Here is a 24,209-nt window from a genome sequence, read left to right as displayed (position 1 = left end):
TGCCTTAGAGCCAATATGGCACTTGACTGCGTCATGCCGCAAGCGATGTCAAGATGCAAGACTCCTTTATTAAGACAAGTGCCATACGCTGACGGCATTGTTCTAAAATCCGAGTGCATAGCTTCTTTTATTTTCTTGCGGAGCGGGCAAGGGGGAGGGGGGGGGCGCATAACATGAATGGCCTTGTATTGCAATATGCAGGTTGAATTTGCAGATCTTTCTGCTGTGTTATATAGAATTGAAGGCGCTAAGGTTTGCACAGTAATAACACATGCAACAGCGATCCTGCGCAGCACGCTCTGTACCCCTCCCCCTTTCTGTTTTTTTCTTCTATTCAGAAAACTTCCACTGCGAGCAAACGTTTTAATGGCCCCTCATCAAGCCCCATAGCAAATTTTGGTTCTACGCTGGAAGTTGTTACGTGTCTTCTAGTGAGCGTTCTGCCACAAAAATTTTTCAGATCGGCTCAATAAAAGACCATGATAGAAATATCTCAGTGCCGCGAACCCATGATTTCAGCAGGCGGGCTCCACTGCCAAGCAAGACGCGCTCTGCACTCACCCCGTCTAGCTCCTGCAAACGAAATTCCTTCCCCGCGTTCTCCCATACGAGACACCGAGGATCGCGTGACGCATACGTCTGAGGCCCCGCCTTTATTTTTTTTTCTCCTCGCTTTTTTTTTCGGCGCTACGCACTTCCGCCGACGGCGTTGCGCGCGAGCTGTTGTCTCGTTCGCGTAGTGCACGATTTTGCGCGCTGTGCACTAGGAAACATGACTAGCAGTACAATTCAGTGCTACATGAATACTGAGGCAAAACAAGCGGATCTCAGAGCATGGTCATGCGCTGGAACACGGTAGAAAATGGCCTAGTTTCGGTACCTGCTCACGTGACCGCACGACTGTGGGAACAAGTAAACGAAGCGGAAGTACATCTCTCTTGCTTCGATGCGAAGTAAAACAAAAAACACGCAGATACTCCGTTTGTGTATTTTATTATTTCTCTAAACATCAATTCGTCAATTCAGGCAACAGATACCCACAAATAGCCAACGTTGCCTTGAATATTTCTCGAAGTCACGTGTCACCACGAGCGACGTGAAACTGCGGACACCAGTACGTAGGTGCAGGCACACGAGTACGTCATCCTCCGGCATGGAGGGCGGCGGCCGCGAGGAGAAGGAAAAACGGCGTTTGGTTTGATATTTCACATCTTTCCGCGGCGCGTAGCAATGTAATACTTTGCAGACACGGTCGTTATGGCGCAATGTATGCTCTGCACTTGCCAGCTCACAATGGCCAGATCTGGTGAGGGCCGTTTAAGAGGAAGCTTTAGCTCAGGCCCAGCTCCGACGTGGCCTATATAAATACGTGTAAAACGCAGAAACGCTTTTCTGAGATAACCCCTGGACCGAGTTTAATGACATTTGTTGCATTTGAGAGAGAAAGATAAATTCTAGTGACTGTTGCAAGCGGAACTTCGATTTAGGGCCTGACTTTTGGGGAAAGGGTTTTCGAAAATTTGAATAAAATTTGGAATGAATTTGGAATAAATAGACGCACAATGTTTATAAATTAATAGCTCTGCATCAAGAACAGATATCGCGGTTCTGTAAACGGAATTCCTTAGCATAATCAAAGCGGAAAAATTGGATATGTGAATCTATACCTTAAACTAATTTATTTGGTTGTGTACAAAGGCTCTGCAAATGCTGTATTTCCATGTTACTAAAATTTTTAGCTTCATATGTAACATCAATTTTGTCCGCTTTAGATGCACTATTAGATGAAATTCACAGAATTGTGATATCAATTTTGCTTGCTGAGTTAGAGAGTCGCAAACTTTTGTGGGTTTTCCCAATTTTTAATAAAAAATGTCAATCTAGATTAATCTTTCGAAACCAAGTGTCATTAGATATCAAGTTTTTCTTTTAAATGCAACAAACTCCGTCAACTCTGGTGCAGTGGTTGCCAAAAAAAACGAATTCTCCTTCTACATGTATTTAGAAAGGAGCACCAAAGCTAAAGCTTCCTCTTAACGACGGCCTAATCTAGCTATTCTCGATTCTCCCGTAACAGCAAAGTTCAAGCATGGAACAGCGTGACGTGTTGTGTCGAGACAACTGGCCGTCAAGTATCTACACAGCGAAAGGCTTATGCGCAATCTTTGAAGCTTTCACAAGGCTGTGGCGACCCACTCGTTCAATATCGCTGATATTATATAGGTCGGTGTCGCCCGTCGCTCGACAGGCACCGTGAGCAGCGTCACCAGCGGTCCTTGTTGTTCGTGGGCTGCTCGGCCTGGATGTACAGCTCGTAAGGGCAGTGCAGCGTGTACTGGTACTCCTGCGGTCCCCTCGGCCGGTGCGCTCCCTTGCCGGCGGCCGATGCGAACGACGCTGTTCCGGGGTCCACTGGCGCCTCGACCACGTACGTCGTCGTGGGCCCCTGCGGCAGACACGGGGCAGTGTGCGTGTGCGTGTTAGAATCCTGTCACACGCGTTTGCAGCCGAGACGATAATGCAGGAAAGACCGAACATTGGCTGGTCTATAGTCGAACAACAGACATGGCGGAAGCACCACGGAAATTCGGAAGAAAAAGGGAGGCCACAGGACACAGCGCTATATGCTTCAACTGATGGAGAGTGGCGCAGAGAATGTGTCCTTCGACTCTCAGAGACATGCTCACCGGCCGCTTAGATTACACACCGTTCTCAAAAGCTACATTCCTGGGACCTTTGCCGAAGTACTCTAGTATGCACAAGGCCGCGAAAGCGCTAATACGCTTCTCGTACGCAAATGGGCGTCACACCTGTACATGAATGCATCGTTCATCTGGCGGTGCGAGGAAATTGCGTATAGCGTTGCCAACTGGGCATGACCCTGGTTGAACTGTCTGCATCGCCTTCTTTAAAGCTATCAGTCTAAACGAATGTTATTGTTTCAGACAATACGCGCTGTAGCGTGCAAGAGGATAGCGTTGAAACAGATTAAACCGACAAAAGTGCCGAAAGGCCCAGCCATTCTAAGCATCCTTCAAGAGGGTGGACTCACGTACTTCACACGCCTCTCTTCGAATAACAGCACATGCCGAAATATGCAGTGGCTAGAAGGTGATAAAGATTACTTGTGAAGACTAGACCCAACAAGGTTGGCCTAATAACAAACGAAAAGCATTCTGCTATGAAGATTGTAACGTGAGGGGGATGAGGTGGGGTAACATACAAAAAGGAGAGTGGAAGCTAGGATCACTGTCAAATGAGCGACCACATAACATGCGACATATGCAGCAGAAGTTAAAAGTTACGTTTACTAAAACCAGCTGACCGACAGAATAAATAGTTCGTTATTGTTGCAAGTCCTTCCCTGCGTTAATGTAAATGATTATGATGCAGAATACAATCGAAAGAACTGTAAACCGGGCTGGATGGCTTTGATTTATCTTGAAATTTCGGTTCGATAAGAACAGGGACAATCTAGAAGCACACACGGACAATGATTGCGTGAATCGTTAGTGCACAGAGCGCGAACAACCCAAGGAAATGCGCATGTGCCGAAGGAAACGCAAAATATTAAATTACTTGAATTCCTGGGTTCTACGCGCCAAAATCGCGATCGAGTTTCAAGTCTCTTGTGGGTTGCAACATCTCTCCATTTATTTTTATTGGTTTGAGCCTGCTCCATATCCGGTGGTGCGGGTTTTCCTTCCATTTGCCTAGAATAATGTCGCAGTAGAGGACTCCGAATTACTTTGACCACTGAGGGTTTTTTAACGTGCACCTAAATCTAAGTGCACGGACGTTTGTTCTTTTTTTCGATTTCACCTCCATTGAACGCAACATATGAAAGGAGGTAAGACCACAGTAAATAATAAGGCCCGAATCCGCGACATGAGGCAAATTAAAGAAATGCAGGACATTAGTAGACAAAAACTTGACCCGCCTCGCCAAGAAGACAAGCAAAGCTTTCACATGTTCGACATCTTTGAGCACGTGCCTGACGTGTTCACATATCTGTTAAATAACCTTACAACAAGATGGTAGTCGGAGGCACCAAGTAAGTGACAACGAGACCTCCTTGCGCCCGTTGTAAAATGTATTAACCGTTGTGTCTAAATAAGTCTAATTAAGGACTTTCCGTGAGTGCTTCTCTGAAGTTCCAGCCCTTTTTGCACTGAAATTTCAAGCTGCCCCATTACAAGTTGTCAAAACTAATCCGGGGTGCTGCTACCAGTAACCTCCCGCATCGCTTTTGTTGTTGGGGCGGTAAGCTCAATGCATAAACCAACCAGTGATTCGATATTCACATGCGTCTGCTTTATTATTTTTACAAGCTTTAGCGGCAGCTATCAAATACACTTTTTTGTTGGAAGAGCCCTCAAATAAACGATGAAATGAATGTTGGCGACCCTGGGCCTTATAGCGTAAAACTACTTCAATCTGTTTTCATTGTTTTCATTGTCGTCAAATTTACATAAGTGCAGACGCAAGTATCAGGTGGTGACCCGCTGCGTTGTTTGAACCAACCAATCAAACGCTCTCCTCGTTTATAGGAAGTCACTTTTGTTTGCTTTCAAAGCGAATAGCATTGCCTATCTTGACAGGTTTTTCTTATCTAGTTGGCCGACAACAGGCGAGGAACACGCAGCAGGGGCGAGGTTTTCAATAGGGCTGATCAGTTAAAGTAGACAACCGGAAGCGGAGGGTGTTGCCGGTGTCTGCGATTGGCCCGCTTCCCTTTGCTCAGCTTGCGCTTGCTGGTCGGAAATTGCCGCGGTGTGCAACGGAAGGTTAATAATGCCTCTAAGACAGTCCCTGAGCGTAGAGTGGACAGAGCAATGCTGTAAACGCGATCAAAGGGCTTTACAACGTGGTATTGCCACGCGAAAATGTTTGTTACACGCAAATAAATTCATGGTCCCCGGCAGCTCCGAGTAGCCAGTTTCTGAATACTTGGCACGCGGACATCTATTCCATTCAGAACGGAGCCGTCTCCGTCTATTCCGAAAAAAATTCTGATTTGTTGATGTTGATTGATACGCACCATTAATGCGTACGTGTCACTTTGACGTGGTGAGTTTTCGCAGTCTTGTGACGTCACGTGACAGACAGGCTAAGTGTCCGCAGCCTGACATCTTTTTCTCAATATCGGCGGGCTGATGGCCAATTAAGTGAAGAATCAGAAGCGATTGTTTTTCTTTTGCTTAATATAATGATGCATAATCCGTGTGCGTAAGTCATATCAGACGGGGAGATTTCAATTTTGGGGACGTCATGTGAGAGATAAGCATGGGGGCAGGGGGCGGGGGTGTAGCCCGAAAAAATTTGGCCAATCGTGGATGGCTGGTTCCAGAAATATATAAGAAACATTTTGGAATAGCGGTACGTTATAGCGCCCCCTATTCACAGAAGTTTTCCCACGCATTGCCCATTGTTGCGGGTATTGTCAGACTGTCACCCATTCCTATCAAGAGTAACACCAGCCAATCGGGAAACGATCGTATACAGGAGAACTTTTGTAAATACGGGCATAGATGCTCAGGAATGATGGCTTTCCAAGGCGCTACTACTTTAGTAAAAAGGGGCCGTTAACTCCCTTCCAACTCAAGACATTCCTGCCGGCTCCTCAGCATGCATTGTTGCTTTCTTTTTTATTGAAAAGAAATTATATACGTCATTCAATCAATCAGTCAATCATATGCGTTGTTCAAAAGCAGGGGATGAGTGGTAAGTCACCGAAATTTTAATGCTTGGTGGCATTTTTCAGACTACTCGTTGTGAACGAACCGCAGCTCTTCCCAACGACGCCACAAGCTAGCCTTCCCAATCACTGCATGCAAAAAAAAAAGACAAACTCCACTGCGGTGAATTTTCTTGGAGGACATATTAAGTACACTAGAACAAGTTTGTGAAAAATTGCTAGACAGAACAATTCGTTCTTATGGAAGCTGGCGGCTTTACAGTATAGCAGGTAAATATGACAGACAGAAGGAACAGAGCGGCAGACGGACGTATTGACAGACAGACAGAGAAACTGACAGAAAGAAAAAGAAAGAACAGACAGAAATAATAGAAAGACATGGGTAATCTATGTTCTACTGGGTGATCATTCTTAAGATTTACGGAATGTTTGAAAATCGCCTTAGCAAATGGTATAATTCTTGCCCTTGAGCTGGATTATTTGAAGAGGCGGACATTACCAGCACGAGAAATCGAAACACATATTGAAATAATTACCAAAAATATACTAATTAACTCCTTAATTAATTATTGTGTGGCACATATTGTAATTCCCGAACTGTAGCCGGTGAGCTTGCAAGACGTGTACACTTCAATGAATTTCCAGGATGACATCAGTTTCGAGGCAGTATTTCGCAAAGTGTAACGAAATACATGGGCATTCCAGTTACTTTTGTGCTTCAATGCATAACAGAGTGTTTTGATAAAAAAAGTAAGTGGAACAACTGTCAATTTTTACGGTAAGTTTGATGGCGCATACCTCCGAACTCGCATCATTCTGGAAATTTATTCCAAGTCGATACGCTTTGCCAACTCACTGCCTAAGACTCGTAAACTGCAACGTGTGTCATAAACTAACTAATCCTAAAGATAATTATGGGTTTTTCGTTAACTAGTTGAATATGTGTTTCGATTTTTCTTGCATGTCCGCCTCCCTGAATAATCATGTTATCTGCAACTGGCAAGTTTTCGAAATTCCGTAAACACAAAAGCGATCACCACCCTGTATGCTTCCTTACTTTGCGCCAAACAGAATTACTTGGTGAGTATCAGTCTCCCAACAAGAGATACAGCGAAAAGAGAAGCGTCAATGTAGTTCATCGTCGGCTATTTTCTTTCTGCACTTAGGCTAGCTCCTACGTTCAAAACTTGACTGTTTTCGAGTTTGAAGATCTCTTAATTTAACATCGACAGGTCAGACTTGGTTTAGATAGAACCAGTTCTTATCAGGCCCCTTTCACGTAAGCGGTGCGTGTGGAGGCTTTCGAGTACTGCTCTCACCTGCGGTGGTGGGTGGGCTGCGTGCACAGCTGGTGGTGCGGCAGCCCAGCCGTGCGCCGGCACTGGTTGTGGCGCTGGCGGGGGCACCCACCCGGAGTAGTCGCCAGTGTAGCTCCAGTGGGACACCGGAGGTCCGCTCAGCGGCACCGGGTGAGGGGGCGGTACCCACTGAGGCGGCGGCAACCATGCTGCGCCGACCGCGTGCTGCGGCTGGGGCTGGGGCCTAAGACCAAACTTGCTGCAAATGGCCAAGCGTCCATCGCGTTATAGCTGGTCACTGTCGGCGAAAGTCAACGTCTCCTATCCCTCAGTGTTCTTGCGTACGTCCCCACGCTACAACCTTTTTTTTTCTTTTTTTTTCAATCACGCCATGCTTTTCGGTTAGATGGCTCAATCGGGCGGGTAAGTGTAATTTTCCGATACAGTTTAGTCTAGCCAAGGATCGCTTACGGCGAATGCTGTAATGTCCTTCGCTCTATCTCAGCCCAGATAAAGCGAATTATTTTCTATGTAGAACAATCGAAAGCTACTGACCTCTCATCAAAAAATTTTTGATGATGCTTAAGCTTCATCTCTAAGAGTGGAACGCGATAACATTCAGAGATCCCTGACTGCTGCTCACGCTTCCCCGCAAATGTAGCTTATGTAACCGTTACGTTTTCCTGGAAACGCTGGCGGCAATGCATTGGACGAAGGCGAGCTTTCCGGTTCTTTTTTGTTCGTTCTCTCCCCCCACGGCAGGCGCTACTGCTGCCAAGGATGCGCGGAGGCGAGCGCCGTCTGGACGGCATTATAGGAACCGAGCGGGGTGAGCCACTCCGACTAAGACATACCTATAACGGCAGCTGTATAAAAAGTGTTTGTGTTTGAGTTTCGCCACGTTACATAATTATGTTTTGTCGTATATTCAAATTACAATCTGGCGTTATCCTGTCTGTAGGCTGTGTGTCAGTCGTACTTTACCAATTTCCTGACCCATTTTACTTTGAGAAATTCAATTAGTTCAATAGCACCTCTGCGCCACGCGAAGTGCCTGCGTGGATCGGGACGTGTGGTTCCGGTTGATTTTTCGCATACGCACATCGCAGCCGGCGCCGATGCCATGTTTTATGCGACACAGCACCCTTAACGCTATCGGGTTAAAACAATTACCTCATAACGAGCTGGACATTTCATATATCGAAGTCGGGGCGTCCGCTGCCTGGACCACAAAGCTATTGCATGCCGCGAACAGAGCATTTTGGGGAGTTATCTTTATTGCTGTTGTTTTTTTTTTCAAGCGTGCTTTCTCCAGTGGATGTACTATGCCAGCATAATTTAGCACATTGAGGGAACTAGACCGGAGCAGGTCCACACAATCTCGAAAATGCTGTTCTTTGTGAGTCGGAAAAGCATGTAGTTCAGAGCACAGGCAAAACTTATTATACACTATGCGTAGTTTAGTTTTCAGTAAATCGATTCTTTCCTTGCTTCCTTTCACTGTGAATTACAACAAATTCGTTTATAATGAATGCATCACAAAAGTTAGCCAAAATTCATTATAAACGAGTTCGGATTGTCTTAGCTACTAGTCGTGGTTCGTTATAACTAGGGTTCTGCGTTTTCAGGAGTTAATTTTTTTAATAAATTCTCAGTATTTTTCATGCGTTTCTTTTTAACATACATTTGCATGCCCCAAAAAAGTGAGTTTCTTTGTTATTTACTTATTTCTTCCCAAATTTATCCATCTGTTCTCTAATACAAGAACATACAGTCAATATTAAAATTGATTTATTAGGTGATAGGCAATAAAATCATTGTCTCAGGTTACAACTTGCAATATATAGAAACACACTTTACAATATTTGCATCGGCAATTCTGACGCGCTGCTTCCCGTTCACGACACCGAACATAAAGAAAGCCCTTTCAACGTTCGCTCTAGGTAGCGAGAAGGCTTTCTCGGATAAATCCGAATTGAGATAAATTTCACCAGCGGCCGTTTTTCTGAGTTTTTTTTACCTATCCATAATCAAAGTATGTTAGTTGTAACCTGTTTCGATTGTATTGTAAGATATACAACTATCTGTCGCCATCGGTCGTTGACGCGGGTGGTGCGAGAAACCACCACGACCCAGGATGCGCGCTGCCACTCCAGAGCATTACGATGACCTCACCCTTTGCTGGCCTTCAAAAGCTTGAGCTTCTTTTTCAGGAACAACGCATCCGCACCGGGTGCCAAGCACAGCGGAGACAAGATGGCGACGAAGACGACAGCCTGAAGGGTTCGTCGCTTCCAATCCGAGCAGCCACGACCTGCGTCCCCAGTGAACAATTCAAAAAATGAATATCGCCTATAGAGTGAAAATACATATGGGCAGTTGTCAGTCAAATCTACTTCCAGCTACCACGTCCTTGCGTCCCGTTCGAGGGGGCTGCTGATAAACTGTCCACTTAGCGATGGTATTGGTACCGTACTTTTGACTAAAACCACAATTGCGATACCTAAAAGCAACTGAACTGAGCGACTTCCTGAGATACAGTGCTCAACAATTTCACTACATAGCCGACATCAACACTGTGCTTTCACTTCTTTTCTTAATCCTTTTCTCACCTTTCCTCTTCCCCCAGTGCAGGGCAGCCAACCGGCCTCAGTCCTAGTTAAGCTCCCTGCCTTTCATTTGTCCTTGTTTTTCTCTCCCTCTCTTTCTTTCTTTTTTAGACAAATGTTTTTGGAAATGTCAAGTTTTCTGTATTAGCAACTATGCCGATGCTCTTTGGTAGCATCCTGTTGCCATAGGGATTTGGCAAGATTTATGTTTGTAGTAAGCACCTCTGTTAAACATAAATGTCCCACCAGTTATGCGACATGCCAGCTACAGGCCATGTGCACTGCGACAGCGCATTACCGTGTTTACATGAATTCGACGCACTAGAAGTGCGATGTGACAAGCCAGTTGTCCCATTTTTTTGCAGCCAAGCTGTACATGGCTAGGTTCTGGAAAAAATTGCTTGCGTCTATTCGAGAATTTGCGTCTAGATCGGGAATTTCTCTCCATACGTGGGCCGATCCAGAAGATAGTGAAATACCGGGCCGACGCGCGGTGGAAGGGAAGCAGGCTTTAAGCACTCCACCAAGTTGCAAAAATAAGTATTATGTTGTAGGTCCAAATACAACCCGTATCAGACATTAAGCGGCTAAGAACAGGTACTAGACTTTGACCCGCATCGGCCCTGTGTACGTTCGCACGCCCTCTCTTTGTCGGCGTTTTAAGCGCTTGCGTATCTCCTTTCCTGTCAGTCCGCTCTCCCGGGGTGGCGGTCCCGTAAGCGTTCTACCCACGAGGACCGCGAGGTGGAAAGAAATGCGAACCGTCCATGTGGCCCCGATTCGCAAACTTGGAATGTTTCCCCAAAGCAACGGTCAAGTTCCATAGGGAGGTTATGGGGAAACAGTCTTGTGTGGTCTATGTTGTGTGTGATTGCTTGTAGTTTTCTAGTGAACTTGCAGCCATTACTGCAATGCGGGACATCGACCAACAAACGATCACCTTGGCTACGGTGAAGCAGTGTGTGCCCTCGAAGCGCGGTGAGCCGCGTGTCTGTTCTACGTAGTAAAAGGCGTTGGGCAGCGTTTTCCAACAATACACGGGTATGTATTGCCCCCGGTGCCTCATCATCTTCTGAGGCGCAACATCGTGGAGGAACGACTAGTAGCGCCTGGCCTGCCATTTATCTGCATACGGTGTTTGACGCACGGCAATGGACAGTTCGCCATCAAAGGGCCCCTCACCAGGTCCCACAGCAAATTTTGGTTATACGCTGTAAGTTGTTACATATCCTCTAGGGAGCGTTCTGCCCCAAAATTTTTCAAATTAGCTCAATAAATGCCGAGATAGAAATATTTCAGTGTCGCGAACCCATGATTTCAGGAGGCGAGCTTCACCGCAAACATAGACGCTTTCTCCACTCGCCCCGTCTAACCTCGGCAAGCGATATTACTTCCCTGCGTTCTCTTATTCTCCGCGCACGCATTCTCCCAATTCTCCGTGCATGCGCCACCGATAGCGGCACAGCACGATGGTGGCGGTGGCGTCAACGTGCCTCGAGCGTCCGTATAACAATAAAAACATGAAGCACACCTCAAAAAGTCAAGTCGTGCATAAAAGAGTCATTCCGAGGTCTATCAGAGCGTCATTGTGGGTGCAGTGGCGCATGTGACAGGACGCCGAATGAGCTGTGGCCCCCACACCGCCTACGCCGATTCCAGGGCTTGTAGGCCACAAACATTTCCCACGCCGCGACACACGCGCGCTTACTGCAATGTGTCAGTTTCCGCTAAACTCACAGGGTTCAAGGCGTTTCTCCGAGGACAATTCGGGCAGGGTTGGCCTGCACTTTACTGACGCGTACGTGAAAAGGCACCATCACAAGGTGCCACGGCACTTCCGCGAAGGGTTCAACGCTGTCACTAGCCGCACACGTCTACCAACTACACTTGATGCGACCCGCAAAACTCTGCTGGGAACCACCTCCTACCATGTATACGTACAGGTTAACGCCTAAAGCCAACTGTCGCAGAACAGTTAGTGCTATACCTCTCCTATAATATAAGTTCCAACTATCCACAGCATTTCTTTCTCTCCGTGCTTCCAAAAAACCTTGACTTGAATTTCCATACCTAGCCGTGGCTGCTGCATTCTCATGTGGACGTAACGCATAAGCCCTTGTGTACATAGATTTTGGCACACGTTAAGGATAATATGACCGAAATTTATCTGGAATCCTCACCAAGCACATTGGCTATATAATGCCCGTGAGTTTATTGGGAATGTTAAACGATATCAAGAATTTTTTTTTAAATAAGACAATCACCTTCGGAAAGAAGTTCACTTTTCTATGGCACTGTTACATCGTGAGAACATTTTCGTGCTACTGTTCAAGTTTTCCTTATTGCCATTCAGCTGTCAATTCACTTATGGCCCTGATCGTTCCTAAACTCAACTTCATTAGACATTTTTGCACCTAACTTCCTTTTGCATGCATCCAATTAAGACGGGAGAGTGATTTTTCGAGAAACCCGAAGGGAGTCCTAAAAGTTTGTCCCTTTCAATACATACGACTCGGTTAATGGTGTGCATGGAGTATAGGGCACACGTTGACTCAGCGCTGAATCGCATGTTTTCTGTCCTGTAAATTATGCCTGTAAAATAGAATGAGCTTCGCGAGCATGAGAGCGGGAAAAGCGATTAAATCCTCAAGATAACAACACGACATTGACAAACCTAAGGAAATAATATCTGTTTGGAATAACAACCTATTTAAGGATTCTAAATTATTTTTGACCATATGATGGTGCACCGCAATATTTCCTACACAGACGTTAACGCTTGCTCAATTCCGCCACTATGCGGACGTCTTGATAGTCGGCTGCACTTGCATTTAGTCCCTTTACCACAGATGGGTAACAGCAACATAAGCACGTGCGTTCAGCTGTCTTCATGGTGTCAGACAAAGAGGGTGACTTGGTGTGGCACGTGTAGGTACAAGCGCGAACAGATACGATCGGAAGAACAGTGTGGTAAGTCATTTTCCGCGGGCTGCTGCCTACATGATGTCCTCGGCTTGGGTATCACGTAGGCCTCCCATCTACCACCCTGTATCTGTATATGGCAAACGATTTGACCTACGATTTGACCTTCGATGTTTTGGTGATGACGTGCACATTACGCAGGCAGAGAACACATGCTTCTGAGCATATACATCGCACAGGCCTTCCAACACGAGGTCGTGCTTTACACAGTGTGGACTTCTTTCCCGTGTGACCTCGTTATCCACCTTTGAATTATGATAACTCATAGTTGGCTGTAACAATTAAATTCGGCGTGGTGTAGCGCTCGCTTCTTCCCTACACATGCACACTAGCACTCCCAACACTAGCAGTGTTACGCCCTAAGTGGTCCGTTACCCTTTCCATGGCAGTCCCCGCTTCACATCGCTTTTTCGACATTCAATCAAGATGAACCAGCAAGCCTTTTTTTCGTACGCGTATTCTAGTTACTGGTCACAGCCTTCTATGAGCTTAGTGACAGTACAGCTCACTAAACGATCGTCACAGCACTTGCCTAACTCCGCATTGAAATTTTCTAGTGAGGCATCTCTAGTCCCCCATGAGTTACGTACCAATACAGCTGACTTATTATCACAGCTCGTGATTGACTTCGCAGCCTGATTGACTCCCCGCCGTTAAACACCTTTACAAGGTGTTTTAGCCGTCAGTTAGCTATGCAGCAATCCAGCTCCCTGACTGAGCCTCGCAACTTTTGGTTCGCTCCACCGACAAGATCCTTCTTCAAGGTACATTTCGAGGCACGCGGCCTATGACGTATCCAGTGTAACTTTACTCCATTAGTGCAGATTATTTACTCTTTCTGCGAAGCACGCTTTTTGACATAGTTAAAGTACTGCTTTGCACCGACATTATTGAAGGCTCCGAATCAGATCGCTCTAGAAAGAGGAAGAGATAGAGGAAGGACAGAGGAGTTAACTAGACTTAATAGAGTTAGATATGCTGCAATCTGGCCCGAGAATGGAGACCTAAACGAGAATGAACTCAGATTTAAGAGATATTGTCACGTGGCAGTGACGGTGAAAAAAGAAGCAATACGGTGGAATACAAAACTAGCTTTTATTGGGCGAACCTGTGCCCACAAAAACAGGCTACACTTATAGCACAACGATAGCGGCGAACACGGTCGGCGATCGTCGGAAAAACTGATCAGCGGGTCAAGCGCGTCGGCTTTTATAGATCAGTCGTCGAATGTTCCAGATTAACTGATGGGACCCGCGTGTGTTCCACAAAGTTCTACACCATTCGTGTCCCGCGATGAAATCTGATAACACAAGGTTCGGCGACACCAGACACGCGGATAGAAGCGTCGATAACTTTCCAGAAATGTCGGATACATGCAGGCGCGTACCTCGCTCTGCGATTACAGTTGTTAAGCGGCGAAACGTGGTTGCCAGATAAAGATAAGTACACGTGTCAATATTAAAACAGGTTCTGAATGCTGTTCTAGTTCGTACCAGCAGGAAACATGAAGCACATTCAATTGGACCATCGTTGCCGAGTATATCCTTTAAAATGCTTGTTTTTGTTGATACTCACTACCTTCACAAACGGAAAGGAAAGCATCAATCCATGTATTAATCCCTAAAGGCTCGCCATATCGCTTGCACCAGAGTTCGGGTGGAAAGAAGGATTTACCGATCAGTCAGCTTCACTCGTAGTGCGTGGGTGATCCGTCGAGACGTTTCAAACGCGTCGTTATACGTAGGTTCATGTCAACTACGTCTCTGTTCTGGTTTTCTCATCGCTCACTGGAAAAGTGGGGACATCACTCTATTATGCACCGACAGAAAGACACGCCATTTCCGCTGTTAGAGACGCTCGCTATCGTAATGCTCTTGAAGGTTCCACTGTGGGCTTCTGATGGTATGACAAGGACCACCTGTCTGGCATTCTTCATGAACGCTTAGTCACAAGCATCTGTCATTATGAACTATGCAATATGAAGTTGATCATGAATTAGGATGACGACCTGCCATCAATTAGCACTTGCAGAGGTGCAATCTTCTGTGTAGGGATTTAATCAGTGCATGGCTCAGCAACGAAAGCGACACTTTTGCTTTACTTCTCGATTTGACAGCTGCAGATAGACTAGTTCAATATAGTTGCGATTGTTTGAGCGCGCTGACAACGAGGACAACCGAGTGGACACACACCAAGCAATGCGCTTAAACCATCCTAAGCATGCCTTACTAGCGAAGTCAAACGTCAATGCTTGCCAAGCTCAATATGTTGTTTTTGATCTGCTATGAAACATACGACTCGTGCGATTGACATTGCAGACTTCATCGGCCTGATGTGACCAATTCCGCTAGCGTCGATTCTGTCGAAAGGCGACAGCAATATCTCCTGACATATTTCGAGAACTTTGCTAATTATCACAGGGCTGATATAGCGGAGTGTCAGTCTGCGTGCAATCTGCTCCATCTGAACGAAAGGGCTGCACGCCTGTACACGTCAAGATAAAATCCAGCCAATGTACGCTTGTCACTGGAACGCTTCGACGAAGTAAAGCCTCCCTACAGACACGCGTCAGAAGGCGCTGCATGCGCTTACGCGCCGAAGCGTGTGTCGGCGCCGGCAGTGGAGAGGGGGTGACGCGTCGCGTTAACTCCACGCCGTTGTGCCATAAAACAACTCGAACGCGGCCTCACAAGGCAGGAGTGGTCCCTCCTGCTGCGCCTCCCGGTCGGCTGCTCCCGGACGACATCCCGAAAGTACAGGAAAGGCCTCGCTCCGTCCCCGGCCTCCTCGGCGTGCCGTGAGGCCAAACCAATCGAGCATCGTCTTTGTTTTTGCCCCACTTTTTCCAAACAGAGGGCTTCTCTCTACGCTTCTCTCTTTTCTCTGCGTCTCGACGCCTGGGACTCCCTGCGGTCTCGGCATCCGAGCTGCTATTGCCTGGCCGGCACCACGGCTAAGCACTCAGGCATCTTCTCACGTTGCTGGCGGACACGCGGCGGCCGTGTAAATGGTGAATGTGTCACCTGGCTATCGTTGACAGCAAAGGGCTCTGTGACTGCCTCGACATTCTCTCTCTCTTTAACGCGATAGCGTTAAGGAGCTCGTGTCGCAGAAAAGCCGGTGTCATCGGCAGCGTTGGCCGTGAGCGAAAATGGCGGAAGGCAATTCATAAATAAAAACAACTTGCAAGATGGGCTGGGTGGGAATAGAACCAAAGGTCTCCGGAGTGTGAACAGAGACGCTACCACTCAGCCATGAGTTCGATGGTCCAAAACAGGACAAAAGCGCCTCTAGTGAATGCGGTGTTGCCTTAGAAACGTGCCGTAGAAAATTATACTGCGGTGCATATCGGTAATTATGAGCATGTGAATTACAGAAGTCGCAGTTAAACGCGTAGCGAAGTACGTTTCCGCTACACTTCTTCTGCGCTTGGCGCACACGCACAGCCATCTTGCGGCAAACACAGAAGACCCCCTCCTCGCAATGTACGGCGCTGCCCCGACTGGTGGCGCGCCACTCGCCCGCTTCTCCCCTTCGTCTCGTTTGAGCGCATTGGGGCCTGACTCCGCATTGGAATGCAGGAGTCAGCCAAATCGCCTCACGATGGACGCACTGGTCATGAATCAACTGAAGAAGCCGGCTCTTCTACACACATGTCCTTACATAGCCCTAGCCGGCTCTTCTACACACATGTCCTTATATAACACTAGGTATCTTACCGACAGGACGCCGTAAGGAACGCTGAGTTACAAGAATGGTGCCGCCGAAACAGAGGCCATGGAGCCTTCGCAGCAGCTATCCACGGTTTCACGAAGCATATCGCAAACACAAGTTAGCGTTGGTAAGAAACCATGGTGAGAATTTTGTGCAGTTCAATGGAGCGTGCAGTACAGTGTATGTTCCCAAAATGCAGTTGTCCGGTCACTTCCGCAAAGCCTGAGCAAAGGCAAATTGAATGTGAAGTGAATTAGCTACCGCAGTATTATGGGCGAGTCCGCATCAAAGACTAGTTCAAGAGCTATGTGGCACAAGTGTTACTACAACCTGACAACTCACGCGCCAGATAAGGTGTTTTACTCGAGTGAGGTCAAAAAAAAAACGGTGGTACCAGTTCGTTTTAAAAAAAACTACGTTCTTGTGATATTGGCTAATGCGCATGAGGAGGATCTTTAGTTTACGGAATGCGCGTTTTTTATTTCATTACAACCAGGGCACAGAGATTTTTTTTTTCCTTTGCTGCCGTTGCATCCTGGCCATATCTTTCCTGTATACGGCTGCTTATTCAAATATGCAACTTTTTCATACCAACTATGCATCAACATTAGGCAGTCAATCTCAGGCACTTAGTATTCGGAAGCTCTTTACCGTCGAGTCAATTTATTTGTATAAAAACTCAACCTAAAATTATATAAACTGTTTGTCGTCAGCTCCCGCTTGCGATTTTTGACTTTATATGTTGCCCGCATGGCCGTATGTTAAGTCTATCGTGTTACTATACGAAATTTTCGGATAGTATTGTAAATGAACGTACTCGTCATTGTGTTGAAGCGTAGTACCAAGTGGTACTCTATATTAAAAATCAAAGGTAACCTGCTACTTTCAGCGTTTAACTTAAGCCTAATGAGAAATGCTACAACAGGTATTGAATTTTGAGATGACACGCATAGCTGCTTGGCTGGCCAATACCAGCATTTTTCAATCTCACCAGTGGCAAAACTTCGCTTCGAAATCTCTGAATGTTGATCTGCGGTGAGTTGAATGATCTGGACACCATAGTTGAGCAATAAAATAAAATTTCGTCTCGATATGTAGTCATTCATCGCTTGCCAAAGAGTGCTTAACGAAAATTAACCTCTTTTCGGCTGCTTCTAACAGTGCGTTCCGAGATCTACTTTTCTGCTTCTATCGTGGTACCAGGTGGGCAGCTTTTAAATTTTGTATTTTTTCCGCAGGTAACACGACAACCAGCAGATCTCTGCACTGTTCAATAACTATACATCGATTCTGGAATAGGAGGTCTGTGGGGAGTTTCGAAGCTGATAAAATTGTTGAGCTCTCGGCTAACACTGAACACGCTGCGATTTCTAGGAAGACGAAGTGATTCTTTGATAGAACGCTTGTGCTTTTGTCTCCGCTTTTTCGCTTTGTTTCCCTGCATTTCTTGGAGCTGCCGCTCCGGAGCCTCCTTGCGGCAATGGATGAAGAGATCCCCGAGGACTTTCCTGATGAGCAGCCGTCAAGTCGGCTAGCGTCCAGGAAACGTGCAAATGCGTCAAGCGATACAGACAGCGAGGCCACTGAGATATGTTCAAACAGCTACAACTCGTCGGACGATGACTTCAAGGTCGTTATGAGTAGATCAGCGAAAAGAAGACTACTGCACGCATCTTCGCCGCCAAGTGCTTCTACCGTGAAGGGTGCATAGCTGCGCTGGCCGCACACTGTGCTCGTTATGCCCGTGGGCCCAGCGACCAATTTGTGGCTCCTCAACAGGCAGGTCCTCTCTTCGTTACTCGAGAAAATCGCACCAAATGAGATTATAGACGTGCGAATTACCTCGCGGAAAAATGTCCTGGCAGTTGATATCTTACATCGCAGCGCCCTACAAGACCTACGTAATATAACTGATATCGACAATGTAAAGGTGCGATCAATGATCTGTACAGGCGGCGATGGTACTGCGGGCGTCATTTATGGCGTCGACGTTGCCATCTCTAATGACGACTTGCCAACGCTGATAAAGCCAACGACAGAAGGCAATTTCATTACAAGGATTTTCAGACTTGGAAAGACACGCTGTGTGAAGATTTTGTTTGAAGGAGACAGCCTTCCTTCCCACGTCAAAGTAGGACATGTCCGCCATCCAGTACGACCATTCGTACCGAAGCCCCTCCAGTGTTTCAAGTGTTGCAAGATTGGCCACGTGAAGGGTGTCTGCGTAAACAACGTCGTGTACCCGTGGTGCTCTGAGTCCCATTCAGAAGACGCCTGCAGCACACATGTTCTAAAGTGCCCTGACTGCAGTGCACCTCACAAGGCCTCATCAAAGGATTGCCCACGGGTGTGGAAGGAATTCGTGATTCTAAAACGAGTGGTGCGGGACAATTCAACGCATCGAGAGGCTGCTGCCGCTATTCGACGACGTCGGCATCGACACCGAAAACATTCACGAAATTCCGCAACTGCAGATAGGCACACGCCAGCTACCGTAAGAAGGACTGCCGCATCACCGCACTGCACCATCAAGACAGACACAACGAAAGCAAACAAAGCGTAGAGGCTCGCCCGTCCTGAAGAATGGCCTGAGCTACCGAGGGCACAAATCCTTGCTAAGTTACCTCAAAACGCACCGTCTTCGACGGCTTCGGCAACTGCTGAAGCGACGCTGGCTGATGATCTCCAGGTCATCAACATTCTGCGGTCGCTCATGAATGCCATTCGCGTTATACTAACATGAAGTCTTCGTCTGCGCAAAGCGCGCTACAGGTGCTGGACACTTTGAGTCCAGTACTTGCAGCTGTTGGTTAAAATCATGGCTCTCCTGAAGCCATCGTTTCGTGACGAAGTCCGGAACGCGTCGATATTTCAGTGGAACGCCAGAGGACTGAAGCTGCGCATGTCGGACTTTCAGCAGTTTGTGTTCACGAATAAGTTCTCAGTCATCGGCGAGCCTCTATCAGATAACATCAGACTGTCCGGGCATGAGTGTTTCATGTCCGCCACCCACGGAGAATGCAGCAAGATCATCGTATTCATGCGACGGGATCTTACGTATGTCCATCATCCAGTGTCACCTGACCAAGAAAACCAATACGTATGTCTGACAGTGCAGAAAGGCAAGCTCACTTTCACATTAATTGGAGCCTACATATCACCCTAAAGTCGGTTGGACTGCGAGAGATTACGGTGATTCACAACAGCGACTCCGCAGCCTTTGGTGATTACTTGAGATTTTAATGCCCGCCACCATCTCTGGGGAAGTTCTAAGATAAACTCGAGAGGCAGAAGATTAGTGTCATTTGCCTGCGAACACGAACTGTGCTTGTTAAATGATGGAATCCCCACCTTTCTGCGTGGAACTGCCTACTGTAGCTGCCTGGACCTCACCTTTGTTTCACGCTCCTTAACTAGAAATGACAGGTGGTTTCCGGATATTGAAACGCGGAGAAGTGACCGCCTACCCACTTATCTTAGGATTGAAGGGCTGACGGGCTCCAAGTTAGCTGGCGTCACACAATGCATAAACTGGCCAATGTTCAAATCAATTGTCGAAGACAGCTGTAGTGATGACTTGTCCTCCAGCCTAGAGGACAAGTCACACGTGCCACAGATTCGCTTCCGAGAATCTATACACGCACCGAATACGACAGTGAGCTGGAGAAGCTTCGTACAATTCGTCGCCGTGCAGAGCGAAGGTACAGGCGCACGAAGTCTGTACATGAGTTTAGGTTGGCCAGAAGAACTCAAAAGAAAATTCAGCGTCGCATGGACAAACTCGCATTGCAAAGGTGCAAGTTAATTTGCGAGTCATTGGATCCACGAAAACATTTGTATCACATATGGAGAACTGTTCGTGGTCTCCGTGGAACCCCTCAGCAGCGCCACCCTTTTAAGTATTTGGCCCTTCACCAACAATGCAGCCAGAGTGACGTAGCGGAAGCTTTCTGCAGGAGGATTGCTGGCGAAACTAGTTCCGCTGGAACATCGACGCTCCACCACTCATCGATTTCACGTGACCCCCGCATGGATAGTCCTTTCTCCATGGACGAGCTCGAAGCTGCACTGGCCTTGTGCAAGCGTTCATCTTCACCAGGACCCGACGGTATAACTTGCCGTGCCCTATGTAATCTGGGCGAAGAGGCTCGGAAAGTGCTCCTGCTCTTGTTCAACAGCTCCTGGCAGACAGGTACGGTTCACCAGGAATGGAAGACCAGTCGTCTAATTCCACTGCTTAAGCCTGGCAAGTCGCCTGTAGACATTGCATCATGCCGACCAATTGCGCTTGCCAGTTGCATCGGAAAACTAATTGAGAGGATGGTTCTAGCACGACTAGAATGGTACCTCGAACATTAACAGGTACATCCAGATGCGGTGGCCGGTTTCAGGCGTGGCCGTTCTTCCATAGACAACGTTATTGACTTTGGGACGTACGTCGAGCACCAGAAGTCCTACAAAAGATTATCTGCTGCCCTGTTTCTGGATGTCAAAGGAGCGTACGATAACGTAACGCACGAAGCGATTTTCAACGCGTTAGAGGCAGTAGGACTTGGCGGCAAAGTCTATTTCTGGATAAGTAGCTATCCACATAAGAGATCCTTTTCCATACTTACCGAGGATGGCCCGACCTCCCAGCATTACAGTAACCGTCGGGTGCCTCAGCGCGGAGTACTCAGCCCAACGCTCTTCAGTCTAACCCTCGTTGGACTCGCCGATATCCTGCCATGCACCGTTAGGCTCTCCATTCATTTCCGATGACATTTGCATTTGGACGTCGGCTGTGACACGACTGCAGCTTCGCGTGCGGCTTCAAAAGTCAGCCACTTTAACATCAACCTACCTTCGAGAACAAGGACTTCATATATCATACGAAAAGTGCGCAGTGGTGGCATTCACCAGGAAATCAATGTCTCCATACGTGATATCCGTCGACAGACAACTGATCTCGCACAGCACGAGTGACAGATATTTCGGGGTGGTCATTGAGAAAAATGTCTCCTGGGCCCCTTATGTGAATTATGTGAAAAACGCCTGACAGGAATTTGCTATATGTTTAAGTTCCTTGCCGGAAAGACCAGGGGAGTGCCAATGCCACTCTACGCTGCAACTTTATTTATTCCTGTGGTACAGCCTACCGGTCATGTCCAACACCTGCAGAACTAACCTGAATATAATTCGAAGCATCCAAGCCCAAGCCCTCAAGATATGTCTTGGTCTACCGCGGAGTGTGTCAATGACTGAAGTTATTGCAGTCGCTCAAGATTCCACTATTAGAACTCACATTAGCATTGAAACAATGCGTGTGGACATAAGACACTGCGCCCGCACTCCTACCCACCACCTAGCAAGTCTCCCAGTAGATAGGCCCCACATGACATTCAGTGCGACTGTCTTCGCGCACCGTGCCTCTTTCAGGTCAGGTTACACATCTGCGGCAAGGCCTTCCATTCCTCCATGGTGTATGCGCCGTACTCAAGTGAACCTTACAATCCCAGGACTTCAGAAAAAGTCGGACTTGCCATCATCAGCGCTCAATCAACTAACTTTACCTCTCTTGTACGAGAAATACAGCGACTACACACACGTCTACACTGATGGATCAACTTCATCAAACAGTTCCGGTGGCGCTGTAGTTATACCAGCAATGAGAATAACCACCAAGCGGTTCAAGACTTCCCATGCCACTACACCTGCAGCTGCAGAGCTCGCGGCTCTCCGCGTCGGGTTTCAAGTGATAAGTGCTGAAAGTGTGAGAAAATGGGCAGTCTTCTGCGATTCAAGGCCGGCCTTGCAATGCGTGCATTCGTTTCTCCGACATGGAACTCACGATCAGCTCACGTGTGAAATCGCGGAACTTGTCCATCACTTAAGAGATAAAGGCCATTATATCTCTTTTCAGTAGATACCAGGTCATTGCGGTATCATTCAAAATGATGACGCCGATAAGGCATCTCGGACGTCAAACCAAAAAGAACGCTGCGTCCCCATTCCTCTCTCAAGGACCGACGCCACGAGACAACTTGGCAGTGATGCACGCACGATCTGCTTAGCAGAGTGGAATACCGTACATACAAGGCACACAAGACTGCACAGACTAAACCCGTCACTTCAACTCAGACCTCCAGCCGGTCTGCACCGACGCGAAGCGTCTCTTCTGTGTCGGTTATGGCTTGGAGTTGCCTTCACGAATGCCTACTCAGCGCTAATTGGAATGGCTGATAGTCCTGCATGTGATGTTTGCGGACGCGAGGAGAACATTGACCACTTATTGTGCCATTGTCCTCAATTTTAAGCACAAAAACAATCTTTGTCCAATACATTCAGGAAATTAGATGATCGTCCTCTGAGTGAACAGACAATACTAGAGCACCATCCCGACTGATCATCGTCTCAGAAGGCAGTGAAGGCACTTTTGTGTTTTCTCAGAACTTCTGGTTTGCGCGAGCGACTTTAACTCAAGTACTGTCCGTACACGTATCTAAACCTTCTCTCTTCCTTCTCTCTCTTCCCCTTCTCTCTCTTCCCCTTCTCCCATCCCCTAGCGTACGGTACCCAACCAGACTATTGACTGGTTAACATTCCTGCCTTCCTGTATTCCTCTCTCTCTCTCTGCGATCTCTACATGCACGGAAGGGTCCATACACGACAATCTCCTTCCTTGCCTAGCAACGAGCTGACCTTCAAAATTGTTTCGCTTCCACATTCACATTAATGTCGTTTTTAGAGGCCGAGAGGGCCAGAATATATATCAAAATAGAGGTGAAGTCGCCGAAGCCAAATTGCAGAAAATTATCAGTTTTGACGCTAACCCACGTCATATGTGCGAATGACTGCTGTAAAACTTTCGGTAAGTGGACCAGCCTCCCCTTCTTTCTTCTCCGCACCCTTCATTTTCGCAGTTTTAATATACCAGCTCTTGAGCGAGGCGGAGCCCAACCCATTTCCGTTGTCTACGATGTGGTCGAAGTCGATGGTGCGAGCACTGACGAAGTGCGGCGGCCGCTCGCACTATAGGTTAGGTGCCAATAACACGCGACTCAGAAGTCGTTACGCAAATTTGAGAGCTAATGAATTTTTCTATGACTGAAGGAGTTCGGAATATTCTTACTGAAGTATACAATTTTGCACAGTCTTTCAGAGCATTCGCCATTACTGTCCTGCAAATATCTTTTCGCACAGCCTAGCTCGGCATTTCTGGTTACGAGCTCACAATGCAGTGTCTACATTCCTCTCGCGACCACAACCCTATGGCAAACATTAAAAATAAAATTAATCATCTCATCTGCAAGACGAGCCATCATTTACCCCGAAACACAACGTCGAAATGCCCAACAATAGCCTTTAAAAAAGCCTAATTTATAACGTACCGCATATCCGAGATTGCGAGAACAACGTGTCATTATTAGCATTCAAGCTGTACTAGTTGTCGGCAACATAGATGGCGAAAACTTTAGCTCAGCGCACTAGGGCAAAGTGAGCACTGGTGCTGGTCACTTGATCGGCACATATCGTCGTAACATCGCGCGTTCGTGGAACAGAGGTGCTCTGCTTTCTTGGAAGGAACGCCTGGTCACACCGCGATCTTATTCCAATCGAAAGTGCCCTCGCATTGGAGGATTGTGGAAACAAATGAACGGCGGACCGGCAGAGGGTTCACAATGCCGGGGGCATTGAACGGAGCGTACCTCTCGACGGCGCATCCCGCAGCAGCAGCGGCGGCCTCAGCACCCGGGACGGCGGCGGCGGGCGTGCTTTCTCTATCCGCACCACCATGGTGTGAAACGGTGCGACAGTTTGCGCAGACCTTTTGAAGCCTCGCTTGTCGCGCGGGTTGGGTGGTGCGTCACCCTGAGCAACGGGCGTCGCCACCGATGACACGGTTTTCGGGGTCGAGCGCATCGCCAT

At 47.4% G+C, this 24,209-nt stretch overlaps 1 protein-coding gene and 1 pseudogene across 1 annotated transcript; both read right to left on the bottom strand.

Annotated features, from left to right (window-relative positions):
* Window positions 1-976: 976 nt before the first annotated feature.
* LOC135896297 (uncharacterized) lies at window positions 977-24,209 on the bottom strand. The gene is made up of 4 exons (XM_065424653.1): window positions 23,990-24,209; window positions 9,172-9,310; window positions 7,018-7,255; window positions 977-2,446 (listed from the first exon to the last, which is right to left on the bottom strand). The coding sequence occupies exons 1-4, from the start codon at window positions 24,207-24,209 to the stop codon at window positions 2,264-2,266; spliced, it is 780 nt and encodes a 259-aa protein (XP_065280725.1). The 3' UTR covers window positions 977-2,263.
* On the bottom strand, window positions 10,051-10,232 carry LOC135896308 (U2 spliceosomal RNA; annotated as a pseudogene).

The sequence above is a fragment of the Dermacentor albipictus genome, chromosome 3 (assembly GCF_038994185.2).
Source record: "Dermacentor albipictus isolate Rhodes 1998 colony chromosome 3, USDA_Dalb.pri_finalv2, whole genome shotgun sequence".
Taxonomy (NCBI): Eukaryota; Metazoa; Arthropoda; class Arachnida; order Ixodida; family Ixodidae; genus Dermacentor; species Dermacentor albipictus.
The sequence above is the reverse complement of the archived record's forward strand: the minus strand, read 5'-3'. Positions and strand labels throughout refer to the sequence as shown.